General features: G+C 39.9%; 1 protein-coding gene across 2 annotated transcripts; it reads right to left on the bottom strand.

The window, feature by feature from the left end:
- Positions 1 to 222: 222 nt before the first annotated feature.
- On the bottom strand, positions 223 to 26,879 carry LOC114552591 (ATP-binding cassette sub-family G member 4). Of its 2 annotated transcripts, none has more exons than XM_028573511.1 (15): positions 26,631 to 26,879; positions 18,449 to 18,705; positions 11,530 to 11,647; positions 11,150 to 11,282; positions 10,670 to 10,720; positions 9,702 to 9,847; positions 8,436 to 8,559; positions 8,099 to 8,213; positions 7,843 to 7,985; positions 6,549 to 6,647; positions 6,183 to 6,351; positions 5,944 to 6,044; positions 5,043 to 5,201; positions 4,841 to 4,959; positions 223 to 1,760 (listed from the first exon to the last, which is right to left on the bottom strand). In XM_028573511.1, exons 2-15 carry the CDS (start codon positions 18,690 to 18,692, stop codon positions 1,535 to 1,537), a joined length of 1,947 nt encoding a protein of 648 aa, XP_028429312.1. In that variant the 5' UTR covers positions 18,693 to 18,705; positions 26,631 to 26,879; the 3' UTR covers positions 223 to 1,534. The 2 variants fall into 2 exon arrangements, with proteins under 2 accessions (XP_028429312.1, XP_028429313.1); XM_028573512.1 differs by having other exon boundaries at positions 1,660 to 1,780.
- Between the last annotated feature and the right edge of the window lie 995 nt (positions 26,880 to 27,874).

Here is a 27,874-nt window from a genome sequence, read left to right as displayed (position 1 = left end):
AGAAAGCGAACTTAGAGCTAGTGAAAGGATGATCCCTTACCGTGGTCACACTGCTCCCCTTGTGGCCTTTAAATGTAAAAGGAGGAGGAGACGATATAGCGTATTCACTGCACATTAACAAACTGAGATATTTAATTGAACTAGTTAGATCAGTGTTTATTGGAATATCATAACAGACACTTTACATAGCTGTACATTACAGTTAAGCTGAAATATCTCCAATATATGTTTCAAAAAAGAACATTTCCCGAACCAACAACATAAAAAAAAATAAACAACAGAAAGATTCTCAATGCATTGTAAATAAAATGTGAGCATACTTCCAGTTACAATAATTTTTCTTTGGTTGTTCTCAAAATGCTCAGTATTTTTGTAATGTGCAGTCCAGATGCATACTTTTCTATATATACATGTGTGTGTATACACACACACACACACACACACACACACACACACACACACACACACACACACACACACACACACATATTTATATATATGTAATTCAAATATAACATAAAACTTCAGATAGCACCAAACACAATTGCATGAGCATGTTGTGTCCTTGTGACATTACTGTAGTGTGGACACAAAAAATAAGGATACAGCAATTAATCTATTTATCTTATATACATCTATATAATCACATTTGCATATAATACAACAGTACTAAAGATAATATAGCGTAGTATAAAATGATTAAGGCTGAACAATTTTGATTATAACTGAGATTTTAAAGATTTCAGATTATATTATGGAAGTACAAAAAATACCAAATCTCCATAGACAATCATGATAAAGCTTAATTTACAACTATCCACACATTAAAAAACAATCTAGCTCAAACGTTGATTTTATTTTCATACACAGGAAGTAAATGTTTCGGGACTCCAAACTGTCACCCAAGTTCTGTCATATAACAACTACCTCAAACAAACTGCTTTTTCCCCAGTGTTCACTCTTTCAGGCACAATACATCACACTTATTCTCCAGTGCAACCATTTATCTGTTTTTTCTTCGTCTGACTAATAAAACAATGTCAACACTATTTGTATTTGCTTTTCTCAAGGGGGAAGTTTTGTGGACCAAAGTCACAGCACACAGTGTAGAATAAACACGAATGTCCGCTCCATAATACTATTATATCACATCCGCCTTGTTCTCAAAACATTTCTGTCTTGCAGGAATATGAAACGTACAATACATGCTGCTGAATGTGGCTCAGGCTCTTTGCCCTCCTCCCTGCTGACCTGGCTTTGTGCACAGGAATTAAGTCCTGATGTCTGAGGTAAAACAGGTATATGTAGATTTATAAGAGGATCTCTTCACTGCTCTGCATCATCAGTCACTGCACAGTTGTTGGCAGTAGTACAGATCAGAATTTATGTTCTGTCCTTTCAGCAGCAATGCGTACAATGAAACGAAACTAATTCCCACATGAGAGGTTGTTTTCTGTGCACAGAAAAGAGACCAGAGGTCCGGGATGACATTAGGGAGGGCCTTGAGATTTTGAAGGGGTGCCAAGCGAAAAACCTATCGCTCGGACTTTACCTTGTAGCGGAGGACAAGGTAGGTGGCCAGCCGTAGAATGATGAAGAAAATGCCCAGGACAATGAAATCTATGTAGAGCTTTGCGTCTTCCACGTCCAATAACTGCAGAACCTCTTCCGGCTTTTGGAACTTACACACCTTTCCTGGACACGCCAGCTCTGAACGGTTCATCCCGTAGATGGACAGGATCACCCCTTCGAAGCCATACCTGTGGGAGAGATATACACACTGAGACAAATTTATAATTGCCAATTCCAATTTTATAAACGTTATGGCTTGTTACTGTTTTGCATGGTTGAATGGTGTTAGAAGATGGTTTGTGGTCGATGTTGCTTGACTGTGTTTGGATGCTTGCATGATTTCTTGTACTGAATGTGGATGCTGTTTGATGTGTAGATATGCTGGTGCTTTGCTGCTTCTTGTGGCTCTGCATGGCAAACAGGGACAGCTTGTCTGTTGCTCTAGCTGTATGTGTGGTGTCTTGTTGACTTCTGTCTGTGTAGTATAACCTGTACTAATGTCTTGTTGACTTCTGTCTGTATAGTATAACCTGTACTAATGTCTTGTTGACTTCTGTCTGTATAGTATAACCTGTACTAATGTCTTGTTGACTTCTGTCTGTATAGTATAACCTGTACTACTAATGTCTTGTTGACTGTCTGTATAGTATAACTTGTACTAATGTCTTGTTGACTTCTGTCTGTATAGTATAACCTGTACTAATGTCTTGTTGACTTCTGTCTGTGTAGTATAACCTGTACTACTAATGTCTTGTTGACTTCTGTCTGTATAGTATAACCTGTACTAATGTCTTGTTGACTTCTGTCTGTATAGTATAACCTGTACTAACGTCTTGTTGACTTCTGTCTGTATAGTATAACCTGTACTAACGTCTTGTTGACTTCTGTCTGTATAGTATAACCTGTACTAACGTCTTGTTGACTTCTGTCTGTATAGTATAACCTGTACTACTAATGTCTTGTTGACTTCTGTCTGTATAGTATAACCTGTACTAACGTCTTGTTGACTTCTGTCTGTATAGTATAACCTGTACTAATGTCTTGTTGACTTCTGTCTGTATAGTATAAACTGTACTAATGTCTTGTTGACCTCTGTCTGTATAGTATAACCTGTACTAATGTCTTGTTGACTTCTGTCTGTATAGTATAACCTGTACTAATGTCTTGTTGACCTCTGACTGTATAGTATAACCTGTACTAATGTCTTGTTGACTTCTGTCTGTATAGTATAACCTGTACTAATGTATTGTTGACTTCTGTCTGTGTAGTATAACCTGTACTAATATCTTGTTGACCTCTGTCTGTATAGTATAACCTGTACTAACGTCTTGTTGACTTCTGTCTGTATAGTATAACCTGTACTAACGTCTTGTTGACTTCTGTCTGTATAGTATAACCTGTACTACTAATGTCTTGTTGACTTCTGTCTGTATAGTATAACCTGTACTAACGTCTTGTTGACTTCTGTCTGTATAGTATAACCTGTACTACTAATGTCTTGTTGACTTCTGTCTGTATAGTATAACCTGTACTACTAATGTCTTGTTGACTTCTGTCTGTATAGTATAACCTGTACTAATGTCTTGTTGACTTCTGTCTGTATAGTATAACCTGTACTAATGTCTTGTTGACTTCTATCTGTATAGTATAACCTGTACTAATGTCTTGTTGACCTCTGTCTGTATAGTATAACCTGTACTAATGTCTTGTTGACTTCTGTCTGTATAGTATAACCTGTACTAATGTCTTGTTGACCTCTGTCTGTATAGTATAACCTGTACTAATGTCTTGTTGACTTCTGTCTGTATAGTATAACCTGTACTAATGTCTTGTTGACTTCTATCTGTATAGTATAACCTGTACTAATGTCTTGTTGACTTCTGTCTGTATAGTATAACCTGTACTAATGTCTTGTTGACTTCTGTCTGTATAGTATAACCTGTACTAATGTCTTGTTGACTTCTGTCTGTATAGTATAACCTGTACTAATGTCTTGTTGACTTCTGTCTGTATAGTATAACCTGTACTAATGTCTTGTTGACTTCTGTCTGTATAGTATAACCTGTACTAATGTCTTGTTGACTTCTGTCTGTATAGTATAACCTGTACTAACGTCTTGTTGACTTCTGTCTGTATAGTATAACCTGTACTAACGTCTTGTTGACTTCTGTCTGTATAGTATAACCTGTACTAATGTCTTGTGGCTTCCAGCTGCTCTGGTCTAAAATCATCTGGCCAAAAGGACTACAGTTGAAAATTAGCCGGCTGGCTAACACTGGCACATTTACAGAAATGTTGATTAATGTGTGCTGTCCTTTATAAATAAAGAATAAGAATAAAACAAAAAGATATTACACGTTACGGCACAAATCTTTTGATTTATTTTTCAGCTCATCTATGTGAGCCCCGTCTCTGTGTAACGTAGAATTTTCCTGTGTGCCTCTAGACGTGTTTATTAGATCTTGGTAGAAGCATGGTGCATGCTTTTGGGCTCACTGACCCTGATGAGATTTACTTCTTGAGGTATTGAAATTGGGTATTGATTGACAAGGCTTTTTTCGATACTCAATACTTTAGAGGCAAATTAGGCTGGTGCCTATAAAGTATTGAATTCGGTACCCAGCCCTACCCGATACTGAGTCAAAATAGCTGATTATGTTAATGATCAATTAACAGGCACCTCTGCATGAACAGGTGGCATTCATCAGGCTGAAACGAGCGATTTACAAAGATAGTTTGGTGACTTGGAACTCTCGTTATTAGGATAAGAATATGAAAATGTTGCATGAGGCCCAATATTTATTTTGGTATAAAATGTGATTGAGTTTACCGTAGCCACCCCTTTGAACAATGAAGCATATTTTCTCAATTTGGTTTCTAAAACTGAGAACCGCCAGTCTGTAATAGTCCCTTGTTACACACAAGAACTGCTATAGTAATTATGGTTAGGTCAAAGTTGGTCCAGTAAGTGGACAGTTTAAAGTAATAGTTTTGTAGCTCATTTTCATTTTCTCCAAATAAACTAAGAATACTTTGTTCTAGGCTATCCTGGGAGTCAGGCCAAGTTATTTCTAGTGATGTTACTGCGTTCACAGACCTAAAATAATGACTTGGTGAGAATAGAAATGATGGCCAAATCTATGGAAATAAGACCCAGGTTGTAATAAATAGAAATTCTACATGCTGTTTTGCTGTGGCCAGACTAAACCACCAACATCGGAATTCCTAATCCCCCATGCTAACAAGAAATAGTGATTCTGGTACACACCTGACATAAGACACATAGGAACTCCACTGCAGATACTTGGGGATTGTGTCGAAGTTCACAAAGAAGCCAGAGAAAAGCAGCACTGGGATCGCTGTGACAGGTCCAACAAATGTGGCTACCTAGGTATGCAGAGGACATATTCTGTTTTATATTTATAACACGAGCAAAGAAATCCTATATTAACAATGCAGACATGTAGTACCTGTAGTGAGCTGGAGGCAGCCCCAACCAGAAGGCCGAGGGACTGGGCCACCAGGGCGGTAGAGGTGGACAAGGCTATGAAGAGTAGGTAGCGGGTGGCCTCAGGAGGCTGCTCCGTCATCCAGTACACAATGCTGCAGTACATGATGGGGCAGATCACCTAAAATAACACCATCATTTACTTTTATTTAGTGACCCCAAAATGAATCTTTTCGTTATCTAATGTACCCATTGATACTGTACTGAAGCTGGCCACAGCTAAACACGCAAAAGTTGTGTTAATGGCCTGCTTCTGATAAATTCCATTAAAGGAAAGATGTGAAATGTAAAATCTGCTAATATGTATGGTGTACGAGGACAAACAAAATATGCCTTGTTTTCATGTAACTAGGATACAGAGAGCCAGATCCCACATATATGATGTTCGTTAACACAGTGAAACTACTATCGGACAACGATGGATAACATGGTCTTCTTCTTATGATTGTTTGGGGTTAACTGTTCCGTTGAGTTATGCAACAACAGTTTTTTTTTAAGAAGTATAGACTACCATACAGTACACACAATTCAACTTATTTGCCTGCGCACAGAAACACAATGCAACGCAATATTATATTAGTATTTTTTTTTTTGGAGCCAGCCTCTGAATGATGTAGGAATCTTTCTCCACTTTGTAAAGAAAGAAAAAAAGTGAACTACTTGAACCAACAGTGGTCAAAACCCTGCGGAAATGCTGGCCGAGCATAATCCACTGGAACAACCAGGTAGTACCTTCAACTAACACTGGAGTGCAGTGGGGCACTATGTAGGCTTTTCTTTTCCTGTGTGTAACAACAAGTTTGTCAGCCCTCAGGTCCTCTGTGAGCCAACCCATCGCTCCAACCCCAACCGCGCCAGCTCACCTGGAATGGGATATCAGCCATGGTCTTGGCCAGGTAGTAGGCTTTCAGGCTATACCAGTAGTTCAGATGTTCCCTCAGGAACACATTCATCTCCAGAGGAACTAACAAAACAATTCACATACATAGGTCAATATCAATTTACAACATATAGGATTTTGAAATGGGGCCTTGTTGATTGGCACAACATCAAATTGGATTTTAAATATGTTAAATAATTCCCTCCCCTCCATCAGACTCACAGGTTAACACGGTTGGCATGAGCGCTCCAAACATGAGGAAGAGCATCGAGAAGAAGAGGAACCCGGTGTTGTTGAAGACCTTGCTGGCATCATTGCCGATGTTCAGATAGAGCAAACCTATTAACACACCTATGGCGATGTGGGATATCAGTCTGAGGTGGGTCAAAACCTGAGAACAGAACAAAAGCAGGAAAAAATAAACATGCAGTCTCAGACTTGGATGATTAACTGCCCGATTGTTTTAGGTAACGTCTCTTTATTTTGTAACTTAATCTTATAGATAGGACAGGACTTTTTCCATGTGTTTGGAACCAGTGCACAGCTATAATATGTATACAATATTTCTGAACAAATGTTGTCACCCACCTGGTCTCGACATATAGTTATGAAGGTTCTCTTGAAGAGAATACATAACTGTGTTAGTGTGCTTGTGGCAAAAGTATGTCTCTCTATGTGCCCGGCATCCTGGGGGAAATAGAAGCACATCATCTCATAACATTGAAAAATGTGTCTATAATTATAACCCACGTCACAAAAGTGCATCACAACAAAACCTTCTGCTGTCGGGGCTGGATTAACTGACTGTTGAGCAAAAATGTTGCTGCAGAAACCAGGTGATAATTTGATGACAATGAATAGTTTTGGCAAATAATGCTTATTGGCTTTTATTTTGCATTCTTTTTTGTTAGATGACAAGTTGGATACCACTCTCATGCCTGTACTGTTAATATGAAGTTACAACCAGGAAATTGTCAGTCAAGTCAAGACTGAAAACAGTTCAAAGGTAACAAGATCCACCTACCAGCTTCCTATGCAGCCCACTTGTTCTCCCCGTTCTGCACTCCCATTGAAAATGTTGTTACTTAATCAATGTTACTTAAAGGTGCTCTAAGCGATGTTGGGTGACAGCACTTCTTGTTGACGATCGAAGGATTTTCAAACAAAACAAGGCCAGCTCGCCCTTCCCTCCTCCTCATCCCGTCCCCTCTCCCTCCCTTCCGTGCTTCTGCGCACTAACCCCCCAACCCCCACCCCCAAATCCTTCTTGTTGTTAGCGTTTGTGGAGCCTGGGTTGTCTACAGAGACCGCGTTTTTTTTACAGTGTGTTCAGGGGACAGGCAGCTCGCGGATAGTGAGGAGATGTTTGCTGTATGTGACAAAAAATGTTGTAGCCTAAAAAACGCGTGACATCGCTTAGAGCACCTTTAACATAGAAATACAGGGCTCTCCTGAAAGATGCAACAATGCGTATGAGTTTATGTTATGCTACGGAGAAGAAGCTGGTCAGAGTCACAAATCCTCCCCGGTACCAAATTCAAGATGCTTTAGTTTTGAACTGGTGAGCAAAAATGGTCATTATGCCTTTCCCAAATGTACTATTCTTAAAAGAATATGTATTGCGCGCATCATATCAACTGAAAATGTAAAGGTATTAAAACTTGACTTTGATACAGGGTCCCCCTCCAATGAAGTGATAATCACAGCACAAATCTTTTCAGTTTATATTGTGTTCTTGTGGTGCATAACGCCAAACAAGTTTGCAATGAATCAATTTACCAAAAAAGTATTTTCCACATGGTGAACTGCTAAGGCCCTAGGACAGTTTCCTGCTTTAATCCAGCCTTGACTGCAGTACGGCAACACATCATCTACTACACACCATTGGGCACTTTGTTGCACAGACTGACTGGCCATTGTTATCACATTGGTTCTTCTTCTCCTCTAATGCACACATTCCACCTTGGACTGCCTCAAACAGCACAGGGTTTAAGTCTCCATACTCTCCTGATGCAACTTCAATGACTGAAGCAAAGGCAAAAGCAGAGAGAGATACAGATAATGAAGGAATTAGAAATGTTTCACATAATTTTCAGCAAAGTGTAGCAAATATATGAAGAAATGAGAAGTGGACATACTGAAGTCTGCAGGGTTGTGGTAGGTTGGGCAATAAAGGCCCAGAGTCTTCAGATAGGGGATGAGGTATGGGACTGTGCCTTTGTAGATACACTGTCCCTGACTCAGAATGTAAAGCTGTGGAGGAGCAAAATGATTCAAGGTTGACAAGTAAATTGACAAGTAAATTACTTTTCAAAAAGTTTCCAACACTGACAGAGGCCATTTCATTTAACAGCCAGTGCCTGTGTACAATGTTACAGTATTGGCATGCACCACAGCTTCTCGTAAAATAAATAGAAACTGGAATGTCCAGCCACCCATTCCTCCAACCATGTCCTCATATTGACAGACTTGTACCTTGTCAAACATCTCAAACAGTTTGGCACTAGGTTGGTGAATGGTGCAGATGATGGTCCGTCCTCCCAGCGCCAGAGAGCGCATTAGTGAGACCACCTGGTAGCATGAGGCACTGTCTAAGCCACTGAGCAGAAAGAGAAAGAGATAGAGAGAGAGAGAGAGAGAGAGAGAGAGAGAGAGAGAGAGAGAGAGAGAGAGAGTTAGTGGGGAATGCAGGAGGGACAACATTAATGAGCAACTGGGAAGTAATCTGAGGCAAAGACATAAACAAGTAGTAGTTCTTATTGGAGTTTCCATGAGAGAAACTTGAGAATTCTGTTGAGATGTTTTATTCATTCTGCTCTGCAAGAGCTCATTTGTCAGAGAGCTAGGGTCCCACAGTGCTAGTCTATATCCTTGACGTTCCACTTCCAGGATTGCTCCGTTGCAGACGGAAATTCTGCCGGATTTCATGAATTTAGGTCGGATATCCGTTACCTTGGAAATTCGGCTTACTTTGTGTTGGCATTTTAAACTCTGGTGGATTTCTGGGGGCTATGCTTAACTGCTCCTCAGATCTCTGCAGGGTAAATCCAGACAGCTAGCCAGACTATCTGTCCAATCTGAGGTTTCTGTTGCATGACTAAAACAACTTTTGAACGTACACCTTCCACCAAAACTTTCCTTCCCGAGGCTATTTTGCAGCGACACCGTGGCTCTGTCCGACGCTTAGCGCCGTCCATGGCGATTGTGATTGGTTTAAAGAAATGCCAATAAACCAGAGCATGTTTTTCTCCCATCCTAGTATGAGCGCCCAACCGCTCATACTTGCCAGATGGTATCACTGAGTATAGTTGCTAGGGTTTTAAAAGTCAGTCCAACACCATATTTCCAACTGTCACTAGACTCATAAATATGCAGTCAGATGAGCTTGTTGGATGAACTAAAACAGCCTTTGGGTTGCCTACATTTTTGGCTGCAAGAGAAATTCAAATTTTCAATCCCAATGTTCACATTGACAATTTCTCCATTAACCTTAATCTTGTCAGTAGAAACTAGAAAAATCAAAACAAAATGAGTTTTGTAATCCGAACACTCTGTTTACTTTGGACACACCAGAAGTAGTCAATTGACTTGAATTGGTGATGGTCAAACTGTACTGTAGCATTTTCAATAACACAATTTGATTTGATGGAAGCACATCTCAAACAAGTAAAATGTCATATGTCAATTGTTTTTAAGTCTACATTTAACCATCACCAGCACATCCGCATCTGTCTGTCTCACCTGGTGGGCTCATCAAAGAACATGACTGGAGGATTGTTGACCAGTTCCAGGGCGATGGCCAGCCGTTTACACTGACCACCGGACAGCGAGCTGGTACGAGTGTGAGCACAGCCAAGGAGCCCTAATGCAGTCAGAATCTGATTCACCTGGACAGAGAAAGTCAGAGAGAGGGAAGGAGATTTACAACCTGCCAGTTTCACCAGGTCAGTTTGCAAATATAAAACCTTTTTTTTTTTTTTACATTTGTTCCCAAAAACTATGGCTTAAAAGCGATGTAGATATAAACATAAACATGCCATTATGTCAGTTTTTATGATTGTGTTTCATTCAAAAAATAAATAATAATATAGTAAGTACAGACATAGTATAGTGAATTTTGGAAGCTAGAAGTATTTATTAATGCTTGATGACATCATCACTGAGTCATTGATAGTGAACAAGATAATACATCCACACAAATACATTATGGTCATTTGGAGTTACATAACAGAGTCAGAAAACAAATATTTATTATATTTTATCAGAGAGTTTTTCTCTGTGCATACATGTGCCTTTGGCTTATAAAGCTGTCCATAGTATTGGCAGGGGCAGTGAATGTATGCATTTATGTTAGCTGTGTAACTGGTGAAAGCTTTTTTTGCATGTCAGAATGTAAAGCCAACATGTCCTATCTGCTCTTGATTGATAGATTTATTTTGGACATCAACTTTACACCTGAGTGGAACTGCACTTCATGCCTCCTACATACTGTATATGTACCTGAAAGATTGGTCTTAATCCAAATTGAGTATATATGCGTGTCCACAGAGCGTTCAAAAAAAGTGGGCATTTCTCCATATTAACTGTGATTGGTAAAGGTTATATATTAATGATGTACGTTTATGGTCAAGTTTCAGTGTTCAAATGGAAGTGTTAATGTTATTACCTTTTTTTCTGTGTATGTAGGAGATGTTATTTTTTTAGCTCACCAGTTCTTTCTTCACATCCATAGTTTCATCCAGCTTTAAGTTGGCTGAAACCTGCAGTAAAGAGGGAAAAATGGGTCCTAATTATGTAATGCAACAGGTATTTAATAACTGTACAGATCAGTGGCAGTCTCAGGTCACCAGCCAATCACTGCAGCACGCTGGCACAATAGCTCAGGGGCGTAGCACAACATTCTGGGCCCTGTGGAAAGGCATTCTCTATGGGCCCCTACCCACATCCACAGCTATTCATTCTAGCATCTTTTTGGGCCATCCTTACGTGAGGGCCCTGGGTACTCAGTCCCCTTTCCCCCCCGAGTCCAACAACCCTTCAATAGCTTTCACTCATTTCCTTACAGGTTCAGACAGAATACAAAAATAAAATAATATCATCATTACCATAAAGATTCAAAATAATAACCCAATCTGAGGATGAATTTAAATGTTCCTGGCTGTGCTATAAGCACAGCAGTAACGACTCACCATCATGGCCTCTCGTGCAGTGAGGTGTGGCAGCAGCATGTCTTCCTGCATGATGTAGCAGGACATTTTCCTGAATGTTCTCAGGTCCCTGGGTTTCCCATTTACCAGGATTTGACCCTTCATTCCTGTTTCCCTGGGCGGCAGGAAGGACAAACACATATGCTGGACAGTTCAAAAAAGGAATAGACTGAACACATGATACACAAATCTATGCCATAAATTGCCTGTGATGAAAACTAATTTCTCCTAACGGCTGCTTTTGTCCACAAATGGGTTTTCTAGACGAGCTATATATCGATATACGATCTAATATCGAGGACGTGATATTGACAACGCTTTTACTTTAACTGGAAAGAAGAAGGGAATTTTGGCACTCTCACCTGTATCCAGCCAGAATGTTCATTAAGGTGGACTTCCCGGCTCCAGAGGGCCCCATGATTCCTATCAGCTCCCGACTGCAGAACCTTCCCGACAGGCACTTCAGCAAGGCTTTGAAACCTGCCAACAACAAACAGGGCATTGATGGCAATGGAAACATACACTTTGGAAAGAGTAAATAATAAAATTCAAAATGATTAACACAAACAATTAGAATTATCTTTATTTATATTGCACTTTGAACCATTAATGGGCTTGAACAGTAAAAGGAAAGTCAGCATAATGATGTTAACATTATCTTTCAGTACAAAAGTATCAGAAAGACCCAGTTACAAATAGTAGGAACTTCCTCTCGGTCAAACAGGAAAAGAACCAGTCCCTGACCCACCGCTTTAGTCTGTGAGTGTGGAGAGTGGAGACTCCGATGTACGATGTACAGTATCAAATGCTGCATTTCAGTCTAACAGCATTAACACTGAGCACTCACCTGCATCAGCTTTCAACGAGGCATTGTTTACAACCTTTGAGAGGAGTAGTATCTGTACTATGCTGCAGAAAATACAACGGAAACAATTTGATTTTGTGCTGTTGGAACCAGAAATCCAGGGGTTGCTCATGAACAACATTTCCTCCCTGTCCTAACTGTCAAAAATAAAGAGTTTTTAAAACAGGTGGTCATATCAAATAGATGTTGTTAAGAGCCGGTTGTGGCTAGAAGGGGTACATTATGGCGTTTAGGCGTGACAAAGTGGCGACGAGAGTTAAGTTTAGGCACCAAAATGACGAGTTAGGTTTAGGAAAAAGACCATGGTTTGGATTAAAACACTCCCGAGGAATGAACACGCGTTTCCTTGGTGAAAGTATTAAAGGTCCCATGGCATGAAAATTTCACTTTATGAGATTTTTTAACATTAATATGAGTTCCCCCAGCCTGCCTATGGTCCCCCTGTGGCTAGAAATGGTGATAGGTCTAAACCGAGCCCTGGGTATCCTGCTCTGCCTTTGAGAAAATGAAAGCTCAGATGGGCAGATCTGGAATATGCTCCTTATGAGGTCATAAGGAGCATATTCATATTCAGGAGCTCATTGTGGGACTGGCTCTAGTGACTGTAATTTTGCACCAAGGCTGAATTTCTGGAAAGAGACTTCAGATACAGTATTAGGGGACCACTAAGGCCTATATAAAAGCATCCAAAAAGCAGCAGGTCATGGGACCTTTAAAATTATATTATTATTTTAGATTAGATTTTGCGAGATGTTGTGTAACTTCCAGCCTTAGCTTTATCCCTACTAGCCACAACCCTAAGAGCCCAATCCGACATCATTGGAAAGCACCCTTTTCCTTTCTTTAAACAGCATGGTTGAGTCTAATGTGTATGGTTCATTCATTTGGCTGTCCTTATTAAAACATGAGTGTGTTTGAGGATTTTGGGGATTTTTGCCACCAAACGCCTCATTTGGAAACACCTTAGGTTATCCACCCCGTAAATATCTTACTACGCTGATAGTCAGTGTCCACAAAATCAATTGCTCATTTCCTAGAAGAAGGCCCTTACTCAAATCTGGTTTTCAAAAAACAGAAATATATTTAACATGGATGAATGGGACTAAAGCAGCTGCCATATCCTGTCCTGCTCCTATGTTTTTCATTGTCATTTATTCACTCATCGTTTCCTGTTTTATTTTGATATACTTACCTCTTCTGTTGTTTCAGATAATTTATTTCCTGCCCCCATGTGTTCCCGCCTGTGTGATTGTCTGGCCCGGCCTGTGCCTCATTACCCTCTCTCCCTTGTGTATTTAGTCAGTTTGTTTCCCTATCTCGGTGCCAGTTCGTCTTCGTACCCAGTGTCAAGTGTTCCAGCATTTTTATCTCTGCTTGTTTACCTGACCTCATCTTAGTCTTCTCCCTACCATATTTGTCTGCCTTTACCTCTGATTTTTTTTTTCCAAGTAAAGTGAGTTATACTATTGATTACTATTGCCTGTGGTTTCTCCAGCAGGGTGCCAACACATAAGGTTTAAGCAAGAAAACGCACGGTTGTCAGTTAATGTTCAGTCCGGACAACTAACAACTCTCAGTGACTCTCACGCGTCATCACGACATACATGAGGGACCACTACGATGTACAAAGTGAGGATCACATAACCAATAGAGGAAGGATAACATTCAGGCTGTTACATGAGTTCCACTTCCCCTCGTTCACTTGCCCTCAGCCCTTTGATTTTACCTATCGGCATATGCCGCATGGAGGCCACTTGGAGAGCAGAGTGATAGTGGACAGGGCAGGAGCGGGGGATTAAAATAGAACACACCTGCCCTTGTTCACTTTCAGCACAAACTATAAGGATCGACCGTCAGTTATAGGCTTAGCGCTACTGCTTCAAGTGTGGTTTATTTTCCATTAATTATGGCATTCTAACCCCGTTCTTATGTTACGTCTGTTCATGTCATGCAATTTTCCAACAATTGCATAAACTACAATGCATTGTGGGTGATATCCACCTCTGGAGTGACCATTGTTCACTCACCCGAAGTAACGTTGAACCACCAATGAAACACAGCCTCAGTTGTGCCAGCTCACCGTGCCTGCAATTTCAGCGTCCCGGCATTGGGCGTTATAATGGGTCACCTCTAGTCTCGCTTTGTCAGACCTTCCTCCACCGCGGCGCTGTGGAGGAGGGTCTGGCTAGTCCATACAGCATTCCGGAATGGGAGGAAAACGTGCTCTGGTTTATTGCATTTCTTTAAACCAATCACAATCATCTTGGGCGGTGCTAGGCACCGGGGAAAGCCGCGGTGCTAGGCACCGGGGAAAGCCGCGGTGCCGCTGAAAATAGCCTCGGGAAGGAACTTGTTTTGGTGGAACATGTGTACCTTTAAAAGTTGTTTTAGTCGTGCAACAGAAAACTCAGATTGGACAGATAGTCTAGCTAGCAGTCTGGATTTACCCTGCAGAGATCTGAGAAAAGGTTAACCATAGTCCTCATAAATCCACCAGAGTTTAAAATGCCAACACAAAGTAAGCCGAATTTCCATCGGCAACAGAACAATCCCGGAAGTGGAACGTCGTGGATATAGACTAGGTGTAGCTTGACTCTTGCTCATTGCATGCTGGGATAGGCTCCCGTCACCCTGAACAAGATACTGGATGTTCAATCAATGTCACATGTCGGTTAAGTATAATTAACATTTAGGTCTGTTTGGGATATGTCTTTAAACATATATTTTTTAATCATTACAGTTCCTGCTCCTTTCAGTTTTTCCTCAAGGAATAAGATTTGTACTTCTAGCTAACAAGTGCCAATATGGTTTTTGTAAAACAGAAAGAAAATCCATAGGAGCCTGATAATTTAAAAGTTGTACAGAGTGTTGTTCTTATATTATTCCATTAATGCTTTTGTACATAAAGATAATATCTGTATACATATACACATTCTCATGTCTATATCTAGTTAGCTGCAAGCCATACACCTGCTGCCATCGCTCAGCTATGTTTTGGTGCTGTGATTATGTGTGAGAAAGAAAATTCACACAAGTTATATATAATATTTGTCACATTTCCAAGATATTACGTTGCTGCTGGGAGTGTTCAAACATGCCTTTATTGCACCTCAGAATATGTTTTGTATTTCCCAAAAGTGGGGCAGTTGAGTAATTTTAGATGATTGCTTAGTCTTAAAATAGATGCTATGCCAAAATTAGAAAATGCTATTATTTGGGCCAGATAACAATAGATTACTTTTATTACTAACACGTATTATGTATTAACACATACATAAGAGGTATGGAGAATGCATAAAATATAGTATAATGGCAAAACATATTGTCTGACTCACTTTCTCAGCTGCTGCTGGTATATATTCAACAAATTGGATATATTAATTGATGATGGCTATCAGAACCCTTCAAAGCCACAGACATAGTACTATTGGAAAAAAACACTGAGAAACTCATTTACCAACTGCTGTGACACGTTCTGTACTGTGGCTGTGCAAACACACAGTCAAAGAGGTTTTTAGAGAGCAGTACTGTGGAACTATGAAAAAGATTTCAAACAAGTTAAAGCATATCAAATAAAAAAAAAAAGACTCATACTGAGAAGCACAGCAATCACAAGAATATATTTGTTATTCATCTACAGTAAGTGTTTACTTGCAGTTTCTTTAAAGGTTGAAAGGAATTTAGATTAATAGATGCTGGCACACCCTTCTTTTCACCCTCCTCTCCTTTCCTCTCCTCTCTCCTTTGGCTCACCAGATCAGCTACATTATTGATGACCTAAACTGTCTCAGACAATGCAGCACTTACTGGGAAACTTGGCTCATACCTTAAACCCACCCTACCTCACTTCATGTCACTTCACCTTCCGTGTTTCTCCTCTCCTCTCCTCTCCTCTCCTCTCCTCTCCTCTCCTCTCCTCTCCTCTCCCCTCAGCTACATTATTGATGACCTAAACTGTCTCAGACAATGCAGCACTTACTGGAAACCTCAGAGGATGTACTCAAACACATGCACACAGTATACACTTACATCAGACTCATGGATAGAGACCGGCTAGTTTACAGCATTCAACGTTCTCCACTCAGGTCTCCAAACACTCTCCCTTTTGGGAGAAGTGGGAAACATTACACTTCTCTCGTTATTACTGAAACACTAACTATTTGCTTTGGGTGAATGGTTTTACAAGAAAGGTGTTATACAGGTGAACATTGCTGACTTAGTTTTACAATCATCAAAACACCAAAAGAGGGAATATTTTTTTGGAAGAATGCTGTTCAGCCTTTCAGTAAAGTTTCACAGACTTGGAGAATTTGAGAAAGCTTGGTGCATGCTGGATCTTGTATCTACATTAAGTCATCTTCTTCGTCTTGGTAACAATTAGATGGTACCTATCGGTCTTGATCGGCGACGGTTCATTTACCGGGTAGTTCCGGTGTCCCTCACCTTCCGCTTCCTTTGTGTTTACGTTAAACTCTGGTCGCATCCAGGAATAGCAACCGGAACCTCTGAGCTAGCAAGCTAACGTTACACATTGAAAATGGCAAGATGTGACGAAAATTTGGATCGTGCAACAAGGCAGGTCTGCTTGGTTCTTTCAGAATATGAGAAGAATATGAAAAAAAGCCTGTTGGGACACTAAAATGTCCCGGTTTACACCAACCACTATGAAATTATCCCGGTTGTCAGTGATTATATAGCCGACGTGGTCTTATTATAGCCCGATCGTTAACTAAACCCATGTAGAGAGACTAATAAAGATTCCAGCGTATGATTTTAACAATGTGTGTGTGTGTGTCAGTCAATCGTAGCGGTCTGCGTCTGCATAATCTGTGCAGCGGGTGTTACACTGTATATTTGTAAACATTGTTGCAATGCCTCTCCGTTTTAACTATAATAAATGGACACAGCGAAACATTTTTTACAAAAATGTAGGTCTTCTTTGTCAGTTCGCCATTTGTCTACCGGGCACAAATGCTCCCGTTGAGCAGATATTTTCGCTCATGAACAACACATGGACTGACAACAGTGACCATTCAAGGTGCTACTCGTCACACGGGCCAATTTTGCTGTCCCCTGTACGCAATTTCATAGTAGCAGCAGCAGTAGTGGCAGCAGTTACAAATAATCTGTTTAATGCCATGCAATAAAAAATACCTTTTCACAAAGTTTTTCACAAGTTCAGTGGGTGCATTTTCCAAAAGAATACTTTAATTCTGAAAAATAAAGTTGGTCCCACACGAAACTCACTCAATGTCTTTTAATATTATTTCTTAGATATGTAGGCTACATACCAAGAAAATTCATGACTATTAGCTGAGATACACCATTATCTAGTGAGCAGTAGGTCTGCGTGTGCTGTTTGCAAAATTGTGTCTAATCTGTCTGTGTCTATGTCTGACCTGGGCTAGTACATGTTCACGTTAAAAAAGCGCGTGCATGCACGAGCACTACGGTCATGCACAAAGCGTCCCGGTTTTAGTTCCGGGAAATCTGGTCATCCTATTTTTTTGGGGCTTTTCCCTTTATTACATAGAGACAGTGGATAGGCATGAAAGGGGGAGAGAGATGGGGGATGACATGCAGCAAAGGGAAGCAGGTCGGATTTGAACCTGGAAGCTGCCCCTTGATTGTAAAGATTTACAAAGAATATGTTTACGGCATATTTACTATCTAACTGTGATGTTTTGGGTCCTATTGGCGGGTATTCGCCATGGACAAAATACACACGGCGATACACTAACAAGAGCAAATTACACTTAACCATGTATCCAGCTAATTTATATAGCTCATGTTACTGTATTGTGTGTAGGGCTGTGCTCGATTGAAGAAATTCTTAGTCGACTAACACTCATTCAATTGTATCGACTAATCGATTAGTTGATTTAATCGACAGATCTGTAAATCTGAGTTTCTCCGCAAAGATTCATGCAAAAGCACCACTTTAATTCTTGTGTTTACCAGAGATGTGCTCGTACGAAATAAGTCATTCAGAATGAAAAAAGCATAAAATGTGACAAATCGACTAAAGAAATCTAAGTTGACTAAGACCAAAATGACCGATTAGTCGACTAATCGACTAAGATGGAGCAGCCCTAATTGTGTGAGCAGTTAACTTCATTTAATATTGTATGTGGCGTTTTCTTTTGCGGGGTGCAAACGATCCTTCCCGAGACCATTTTGCAGAGCCACCGTCGCTGCGTCTGGAGCTGAAGATAATTGCGATTGGTTTAAAGAAATTAAAACAACCCCTGACCGTTTTTTCTCCAATCCAGGAGTGTATGTGTGGAAGGGCCAGACCTTCCTCCGCAGTGCTGTGGAGAGGTCTGGCAATGCGAGACTAGATGGTACCTGGTGCGTTCGTACAAGCCTAGATCTTTACTCCTTTACAAACTGAAGAATGGATAGATGTGTGTTACCTCTCCTCCTCCAGCACGGCCCCTCCTGGATGGTGTAGGAAAGGTCGTTGAACTCCAGGTCCACGGCTGAGCGCTTAGGTAGGTGGGAGAAACGCTGCGCTTCAGTGATCTGGTTCTCAACCTTCTTCAGGTGGGTCAACATGGATGCTTCTTGCTGCTGCTGAGGCTGGCTGCCTCCATTACACATGATGACCTCCTCCATGTGGACACTCACAGACTCGGGTTCCAACGCCTTATTATCCATACCAGCTCTCTGTCTGTGGGTGGAAGGGTAGTGAAGAGGGAGAAGAAAGACAAAGATGAAAGGTAGTAGAGGTAATAAAGGCAAAATCATAAAAAGAACAGAGCTCAGTCATGCGTCATTATATGATGACATGTCTAATTTTACACCTGCAACCTGTGGTGGAATGTAACTACGTACATACCTAAGTACAAATTTGAGGTACTTGTACTTTACTTGAGTCTTTTTTTTTCATGCCACTTTCTACTTCTACTCCACTATACATTTCAGAGAGAAACTTTGTACTTTTAACTCCACTACAATAATCTGACAGTTTACAAATTTAGATTTTTTTTTTTTTTTTTTTTTTTTTTATAAAGCTCAGCTTCCCTGTCCACACTACAATGCGAGGCTGGTAATCCTCCTCCATTTTCACTGCTTGAGTATCCAAAAATCCAAACAAAGAGGTAAGCATGGATTTTCATATGTATTTTCATATGTATCTTTAGCTTTAGTGGTGAGATGTCCTTTAGTGGTGAGATGTCCTTGCCACCAAAGAACATGACCACTTTACACACAGAATGCTCACCCATGCTCACATAGGCGTGATACATACACATACAGAACTTATGTAGCAGGATGTTGTTCAGCTACCAGAGTGCAAAAAAGATGGTTTTGGCATTTCATTTATATACAGTGCACATGTGTAGACAGTTCATGACGCTGCAGAAAGAATGCCTAAGGAAAACGCAAATAAACCACATAATGATTATGTGATTTATTGTAACCAAAGGCTAAAGTGTTGGACAATCTGAGGGTGAAGTGAGGTGAGTGTGAATTCCAATGAAATGTTGGGCATAGAGTTCTCACGAGAGCACAATTTGAATTTGCTCAGCGAGTCACTCTGGCATTGAGTAATTATGCTCATTAATTATGCCCTTGTAGCCGAACTGCACCAATCACATTGGTGTATCTGATATAGGCGGGCCAGAGGCGAGCTAAACAGAGGACAACAGTTTAATCTACCAGTTAGCTCTGCTGGTAGCTAAGCGTATGGGGATCTGAATACGTCACCCTGTGTATTGTTGTGATTGGTCATAGTGTTATCCAATTGCGTGCAGACTGCATACTTGGTGCTGCCCCTCGAGTTGGGCCATTTTCATTACTCAATGCCAGACCCTTAATTTTTCGGATTTACATTAGGTCTGGATTTCCAGGCTAGGGCATGGATGGAGAAAGAATAAGAAAGAAAGGTGATAAACTAACATAGTCAGAGACATGTGTCCAATTACTTTATAATGCTAGTGTCATAAGAAGATTAGTGTATTGGACTTTTTTGGTATTTATTTGGATATAAGCTAGCAGATATAAGATGATAATTACTTTTTCAATGTGTTTTCTCACAAACAGTTCTGTTCCTGAGCCGCACCAGTGCTTCACTCTCAATCGACAGATGAAGACATAAAGCAACCATGTCAGCATAGTGCTGATGATGCAGAGACAGTGGTGAGTAACAGCATGTCTCAATAAGTGTGTGTGTGTGTGTGTGTGTGCGTGTGTGCGTGTGTGTGTGTGTGTGTGTGTGAGAGTACGTGTGTCTGAATAGAAAAACTATTGCCAGGTTAGCACAGACAGCTCAATATCACTTATGATAAAGACATCTGTAGTCAGGCCTCTCGTAGGGGTGAGCAAATCAACCATGTCTCATTTGAAGTAAAAATTCCAGCTGCCTGGATTACACTCACTGGCAAGGTTTTTTCTTCTTTAGTATAGGCATTAGTGTGATGCTCTTATACTGCAGTGAAAAACATACAGAAGAGGTAGCAGTGGGTGGTTGGGCACACAAGAACTTAAACAGCACAGAGACCAGTTTTGGCATTGTGTCTCCTACTTCAAGTCACCATTGACATTTTCAATTAAGCAAGATGACATTGTCTTTCCTTTTAACCAAGAGCTTTGAGTTATTTAAACATGACCATAAAAACATTAATCATACCCTTAAGTTACCAGGAGAGGATATTGAAATCAAATCAAATCAAATCAAGTTAATCAATTTTGCAGTTATGAAAGTTTTGCATCTGCAGTTTATATTGTTCTATATTCAAACTACATTTTGCACTGTAATAAAGGCAAATTATTGGTGGAAATTACCAATCAATCAATTTGACGATTCAAATTGTTCAGTTTGGTTCATTTCAATGAAGCTCTGACTAAAGTTCTACAGTGTTCTGCCTTTATTCCTATTCCTGTTCTGCTATTTCTTCCTGTTCTATTCTTCTCTGTCACTTTATGTTGTCACTATTCTTCCATTTCCAGCCAATAATCTGTCAGTTTTTGGATTTTGCTCTTTAAATACTGCATAATAGCAATACCCACCACCTTCCCATAACCACCATTATGTCCAGGATGTTCAGAGAGAGTCAATTAAGTGTTTCCATCAACCACCTGCTGGCTCTTCTCCACCATTGTCTAGGCTCCATAAGATCCTGTCCTATCTCCTATCTCCATATATGCCTAGACCTAATCAAGATGCTTCAAATCGATGAATATTCTTTCTTGCTGACTTTAATTAATACGATTACACACTTCCAAATGATTTCACTGACCAATTAATCGTTTTAGTGATTTATAAAGCAGAAATGTCCCAAAATAGGTGTTTCCAGCTTCTTTAGTGTGAGGGTATCATAGTAAAATTAATGGGTTTTAGACTGGGGTGATGGGCATTTTTCATCAATTTTACAGACCAGACGAATAATTGACAGTATCAACAGATGTTGAAAATAATAGTTGCACTGTTTATAAGGTTCAAACATACGTCAGGAGCCATCAATCTGCAACAGTTAGCACATCATGATTGTTTCTGTGGCTTTCTTGATCGTTCAGAAAGTTTTATCCCAGTATAAGGTACCACACATCACAGTTGAGCTGATAAGTATCATTTTCAGGGGACTTAAAAAGCAAAAAGCTACCAATGTGGTCATCGACACTGTGGATCAGTACAGTCAGTTCAGCTTGATGTTCATGGTGTTAAACTTCTACTGGTGATGGTTCTTTATTAGTCCAGCTTCAGTGGAAATGTATATATGTTGCCTGGGAAAAGATATCTTATGTATGATCAACGTCAGACAAAATCCATTTCCATTGTCCTTTCAGGACTCTAAGCAGCAGAAATATGCAATCTCCCCTGTGATCGCGAGGTGATTACTGATCATCGAAATGGAGATACGTCTAATCTAATTTGTTCAGCGTAGACCACTGTAAAAACGGTTCTCAACTCTGAGGTGGTACAATAATTTGTCCTTTTGAGACAGAAGTCTCGTTTAATTACTCATGGGGTTCTTAATCCCCTTGGGGATTAAAATCAACTTTCTTTTCTACCCTTGATCTGCTCAGAGCAGGAGGGGCCTGGGAAAAAAAAATCTGCAGACTCAGGTACACTACCAAGCACCAAGCCAAGCTAATGTATGGGAATTGACTGCTCCTTCACTTGCCCTCCTGATCACACCTCCACGCAGGCACATTTCACTGACAGCAAGGAGAGAGAAGCCAAAGAAAAGGCTTTTCTGGGTGTCAAATGGTCCTGATAAGAAGGAGGCAGGGAAACGGAGAGACATGTTACGTATGCCAACATGTCACGAGTCAACCTGGATGGGACTGCACTGTTCTAGATGAGAGGTAAGGTCCAAAGAGGGGAGCGAGGAGAGGCAGAGAACTCAGTGACCTGGGATTGTACCGCTTCAGATTATCTACAGTACCACACTTGTATCTGACTCCACGATTTGATGCCCCAAATACAACTGGATTAAAGGCCCATTAGAATCAAATAAAGCGGTCCATTCCACGCAGCTAAATGGAGACATCAAGGGGATGATAAGGAATCATGCCAATTTCCTGCTTTAACTGAAATGAACTCAGAACAGAAGTCTGATCTACAGTTAGTGCGCCATATGTCTCTCTGAAAACAAGACTAAAAACTACTGGTTTACAGCAAACACGCACCATCATTTAGGCTTTCCACACTTGCAACTCTGAGCCCTGGTCTAATGCTAACCTTATGTTACAGAAAGCCCAAGGTTATCATCACCTCAGTCCAGCAGGTGATTACCTTATCTTAAGACTTTTCATGGTGACAACAAGACTGGCAACAAAAGCGAACAACTGTTTCTTCCAAAAGGTCATGCTATTTCCTCAAGACTACCGTCACACTATGCCAGCTTAATCTAAAAATGCACATTTTTCTCAATGTATTGGCCATCCGTCCACACTAAGCCATCAAGTCATGCCAATGATCTGTATCTTTCATTCATTCTTGAAAATGATGGTTCATCACCATTTTTACGAGGCTGAGAGGGAATATGATGAATATTTCATAGTTTGGCCATGATATTTATTTACAGAGGTGATTTTAACCCTCTGTTTTTTGGGGATGTAAAATGTCAGGGAAAGTGCTGCTCTGCATGTGCTTACACCCACTGGGGATATCTCATATACTACGTGGTAAGTGTGAAATGTCTAATAATCTAGGATCTGATTGTCTGTTACAACACTGTAAACCCTGGGAAAACTGGAGTCTTAGCACGGGGCTAAGAATTAGCTTAGTTTAGGTTTCTTCATCAGTACCCAAGGGTGAATTTGTTGTGCAGACAGGGTACAACAGTCCAAGTAAAAAACAACAACAAACAACAACATCAACATATGGAAAGGCCCAGCATGGCATTGTCTGGAACCTCTCAGTTAATTTTCAATTTCCAAGGGGTGTTATCAACGGCCACTGGACACAATTGGATAGACATACAACCAATCAGAGCAATGACCCTCAACCTACAACCAATCAGAGCAACGAAACTTAAACTAAAACCAATCAGAGCAACAAAACTTAACCTACAACCAATCAGAGCAACGAAACTTAAACTAAAACCAATCAGAGCAACAAAACTTAACCTACAACCAATCAGAGCAGCAAAACGTGGGACATAGCGCTGAGCAACACATGCAAGTTGGGGGAGTGCTTGGTCCGTTTTCAATCAGGAAAAAAATGTCCGGGTCACAAACCTTTTTTGAAATTACAGCTAAACGGTACAAACAAAAATGTGTTTCTGAAAACATTTGAGGCAAGAAATATGCAATACAGTAAGAGAATCTTGATTCCTATTTGATCAGCACTGCGTAGTAGTTTGACAGCTTGATCTAGGTGATACTGCTGAGGTAATGAACAACTATCATTTTGTCTTTTGATAATATTTGGATTCCATCTTTAACGGCATCTCTTCTTTGTGGGAAAACTCATTTCTTAAAAAAATCTGCAATTCAGTAATGACTTCCACACGTTTTAATGAGTTTTTAAACCTTTTGTATTGTGGTCTGGTATAAAATGTGTATTCGTTCAGAAAGAATGGCTATTTGTGTCCTATAAAAGTGGCAAATAAGTTGTGTTTAACAATGCTACAACCTCACACCTCACAACTGTACATAAATGAGAATGTACGTTCATCGTCGGTTGAAGGTAGAGGAAGTGAGTACCTCTAAATATGCCGAAAGATGACTCACAGACTGCTGTGACTATTGTCTAAGTACTGTATGCACTGCAAGAGGTAGTACTGTGTTGTCAACTAAACGCTAACTTTAAGATAAGAGGAAAACGTGGTTGCTGCAGCCTCTTCAACCCTCAGATACTGTCTGATTGTTCTGCCAGTGAACAGCAGCCTCCGAGTAATACTGGCTGTTCTTACATAACATGAGAGGGCTGAACATAAGGATATTAAGACTCGGGGAAGTTGGTTAACAGTGCTGGTCTCCCATGACTTTATAAGAATGAGAGCTAATTCACTGAAGAGGCTTTGACAGAAAAAAAAAAACCTACAAGCTCACGTACATTCCTAGCTAGAGCTACAGCACAGAGGCTTCATAAGCTACAACAGCACTTCTCTTTCATGAGACAGAAGTTGAAGTAGAGACGGGGGGGTAAGGGTTGTCTTTTCTGTGAAATAATCATGTACAGTCGCAAACTATCGTAGCTGAACAGTTAATAAGTCATACATTTATGAATAAACAGACTATATTATTGGCATATGTCACCAGGTAAATGACAATTTAACTACAAAGAAAAATAAGCTAATTTAAGGGAGTCTTATCAAAAATGTGTATACATGTTGAGGGCTGTGTAAAGACTCTCAAACTAACTATTTTAATATTTTGTAACTATTTTAAATGTTTCAAGAGCAAATTTTCTGCAATGAGAGCATGCACATTTTTTTGCCATTTGAAGTGATCATTACACGGCAAATAAAAGCTAATATGAAATTTAAAGTATTGTTTTCTTTCACTAAAGGGCCATGGAATGTTAATTGTATAAGTCTGACTATAAATTTAGTGTAGTTTATGAATCAAATATAATATACCCTAGACAATACTGAACCAGAGTTTCTTGTTTTACAAGTCAAAGTCTCGGTCAGTCAATCATTTATATTAGCCAGAATAAGAAAAATTAATAGATTTGTCAACAGTTTTTTATAGGTAAACACAATTTCACAAACTTATTCTTACTCTTTAAAGTGATATAGACTGATACATAACCAGGGTTGGGTTGTAATGGATTACATGTAATCAGGATTACTTATTCAGATTACAGAAAATAAGTAACTAGCCCAGTTACATTTGAAAGGAAGGTGCTGTACTCGAAATACTGAAAACAAGTGGTCTGGGATTGTCTCCACATGGCTCTCAAAGAAACAGAACAGAAGAATCTCAGATTACAACACACAAAGGGGAGTGTAACTTCATTCTCTGCTCAGGACGCCATTACGCCACTATATCTTTACATAGCAAATATTTGTTTGCTGCTATATTAATGTTCTGAATGTTGAGTACAGCCCCTTAAAATAAGGCAATTTTAAAATGTATGAAACTTTACAGTAGGCCTACACCTGATGTTTATGCCAGCATGTTTTTGTAAGGGTAATTTGATTTGACCATTTCTAAATTCTGAATATGTTCTACTGTATATCAAAGTAAGTTATGCCTCTGAGGTTGCTAGTTTTGTTAAAAGTGACGTAACTTATATTTGCTTTTTAATGATGACTCATGGATAATGGAGTTTTTATTCCTTTTGATTCACATTGAATATGGAAGATGGACATTTTGAGTAGATGCTCCTCTTGTGTTACAAGAACAAAGTGCTCCATGTGGCTTTTGATTAAAAAACAGCAGCAACAAAAACTTACCAAAAAAAAAAAAGCATCCCACATGATGTAGAATAGGCACATTGCAACTGCAGTTTGTGCCTGTGTTTGTAAGGGTCATTTGATTTGACCAACTGTAAATGCTGTATATGAAAAATGCATTTTATTTGCATTGAACATGTTTTGAGATGTTGAAATCTATATATATATATATATATATGTATTTGAAACTCTTTTGTGGCTGTGTCCATTTTTTAGATGCCTATAAAGTGCAATGTTTTATTTTGAAGTAATCTCAAAGTAAACCTTATAGGCCTATTAATTTTTTGTAATCCAATGGATTACGTTACTACAAAAATTGCCATGTAACTGTATTAAGTGGACTAACCTGACTACATTTCAAAATAATCTGACGCGACCCTTTAAAACTATTCTACTGCCATGCACGCACGATGTTAAAATAAATGTCAGGTGTATTCTAATCGACTTTTACCCATGTTGATGCTCTTTACTTGACTTTAAGACATTCCTGTAACAATTAGCCTAGCTATAGGCTAGCTACTTGTTCCGCTTTAAAAGCTTGTTAAAAGGACTGCGCAAACACACGGAACATTCATAAGACACATTTGTATGAGTGAGTAGGAGAACAGCCTGCGGTGACACATCCACTACAGGGAAAGATGAGTCATATAAGATAAGTAATAATTCTCTGAATCTAATAAAACAAAGAGAGGAGCTGAATGAAGAGCTTAAACATTGACGGCTGTAGAATAAAGTAGCCTACCGTGGTCCTCCGCGGTGTCTGTCAGGCTCTTGTTATCCTCCCCGGCTGCTGCATCCAGTGTGTATCAAACAGGGGCTGTTCCGGTCTGCCGCATCTACAGCATCGCTGCACGCCGGAGCAGAGAGGGCGGATCGGGACGGGAGGGGGTGGAGGGGCCGGGACCGAGGCCGAGCAGGATGGATGGAGGAGGGACGCTCAACTACTGAGCAGTACAGACCCTACTGTACTGTCAGTGCCGGGTCACATGGAGGGGAGAATGACTCCTCTGTTTCGTAGAAATGCGTATTTTTGCTTTTATAATCTTCATCATGGGTGACAGGTGTAGGCTATTAGGCTTATGTTCATGTAACCCACATTTCTATAACCTATAAACTGTAGCCTGTGTAGGCTTATTTCCCACCAAGTCCTATTCCAAAGTGTGCAAAGTTAACTAATATTAGCTTAAATTAAGTAATGTAAACCCTGTACCCTGTTATACATTAAATCAGTCATCAACGTTTTTGAAACTGAGAGCTACTTCATGGGTATTGAGTCATACGAAGGGCTACCAGTTTGATACACTCACACTTGCCTTTAGTTATATATGATTATTAATGATTAATGATACTCATCTATGTGAAGACACTGATCATGTTAATGATTTCTCACAATAATTATCAACAATGACTTAACAAGGTGGGAAACAGATAATTAGAACAGGCCTGAGGGCTACTCATGTGGTCCTTGGGGGCTACCTGGTGCCCGCAGGCACCGTGTTGGTGACCCCTGCATTAAATGGACCAAAGATGCAGTGTGTCAGGCTATAATTAGCCTATTAGTAGTCGCAGTGGTAATTTCTACTAGCCTTTATGTTAAAACATTTCAATATATTGAAATGTTGATTTAAATGTTTTCACCAATTTTGAATATCCACCAATATTCAAGTTGGTGAATACTCAAAATTGGTGAAAACATTTAAATCTGTGCAATGGCAGTTTTAATATCTCAGTGGAAAGGTATTCTTGACGTTATAGGAGTAGTTTCACAAAAAATAAATAAATAAATCTGATTTCTGGTTGCGCTTGCCTTATTTTTCCAGAGCTTTCAATCCCGTCGCACGTTCTTCATCAGCGGATGGAGTTTGCTCGGTTTAAGTATGCTCCGTTTACTATGTTGGTTTGTGCAAACTCCAACCACTGACAAGGATCATGTGATGTGGTTGAAGGCTCTGGAAAAAGTCCTGGAGTCATGTTCCCCCTCATGTT

This window comes from Perca flavescens, chromosome 3 (assembly GCF_004354835.1).
Source record: "Perca flavescens isolate YP-PL-M2 chromosome 3, PFLA_1.0, whole genome shotgun sequence".
Taxonomy (NCBI): domain Eukaryota; kingdom Metazoa; phylum Chordata; class Actinopteri; order Perciformes; family Percidae; genus Perca; species Perca flavescens.
Note: the sequence above shows the minus strand (reverse complement) of the source record. Positions and strands in the feature narration are given on the sequence as shown.

What these genes read in the sequence shown, in the direction of transcription:
- LOC114552591 (XM_028573511.1), bottom strand. Translation starts at nt 18,692, where the DNA reads ATGGATAATAAGGCGTTGGAACCCGAGTCTGTGAGTGTCCACATGGAG. An exon ending in TGGATGTGAAGAAAGAACTG is followed by an intron (nt 9,848 to 10,669) that starts GTGAGCTAAAAA and finishes TTCTCTGTCCAG; the next exon opens with GTGAATCAGATTCTGACTGC. An exon ending in CATGCCAACCGTGTTAACCT is followed by an intron (nt 6,045 to 6,182) that starts GTGAGTCTGATG and finishes TTGTTTTGTTAG; the next exon opens with TTCCTCTGGAGATGAATGTG.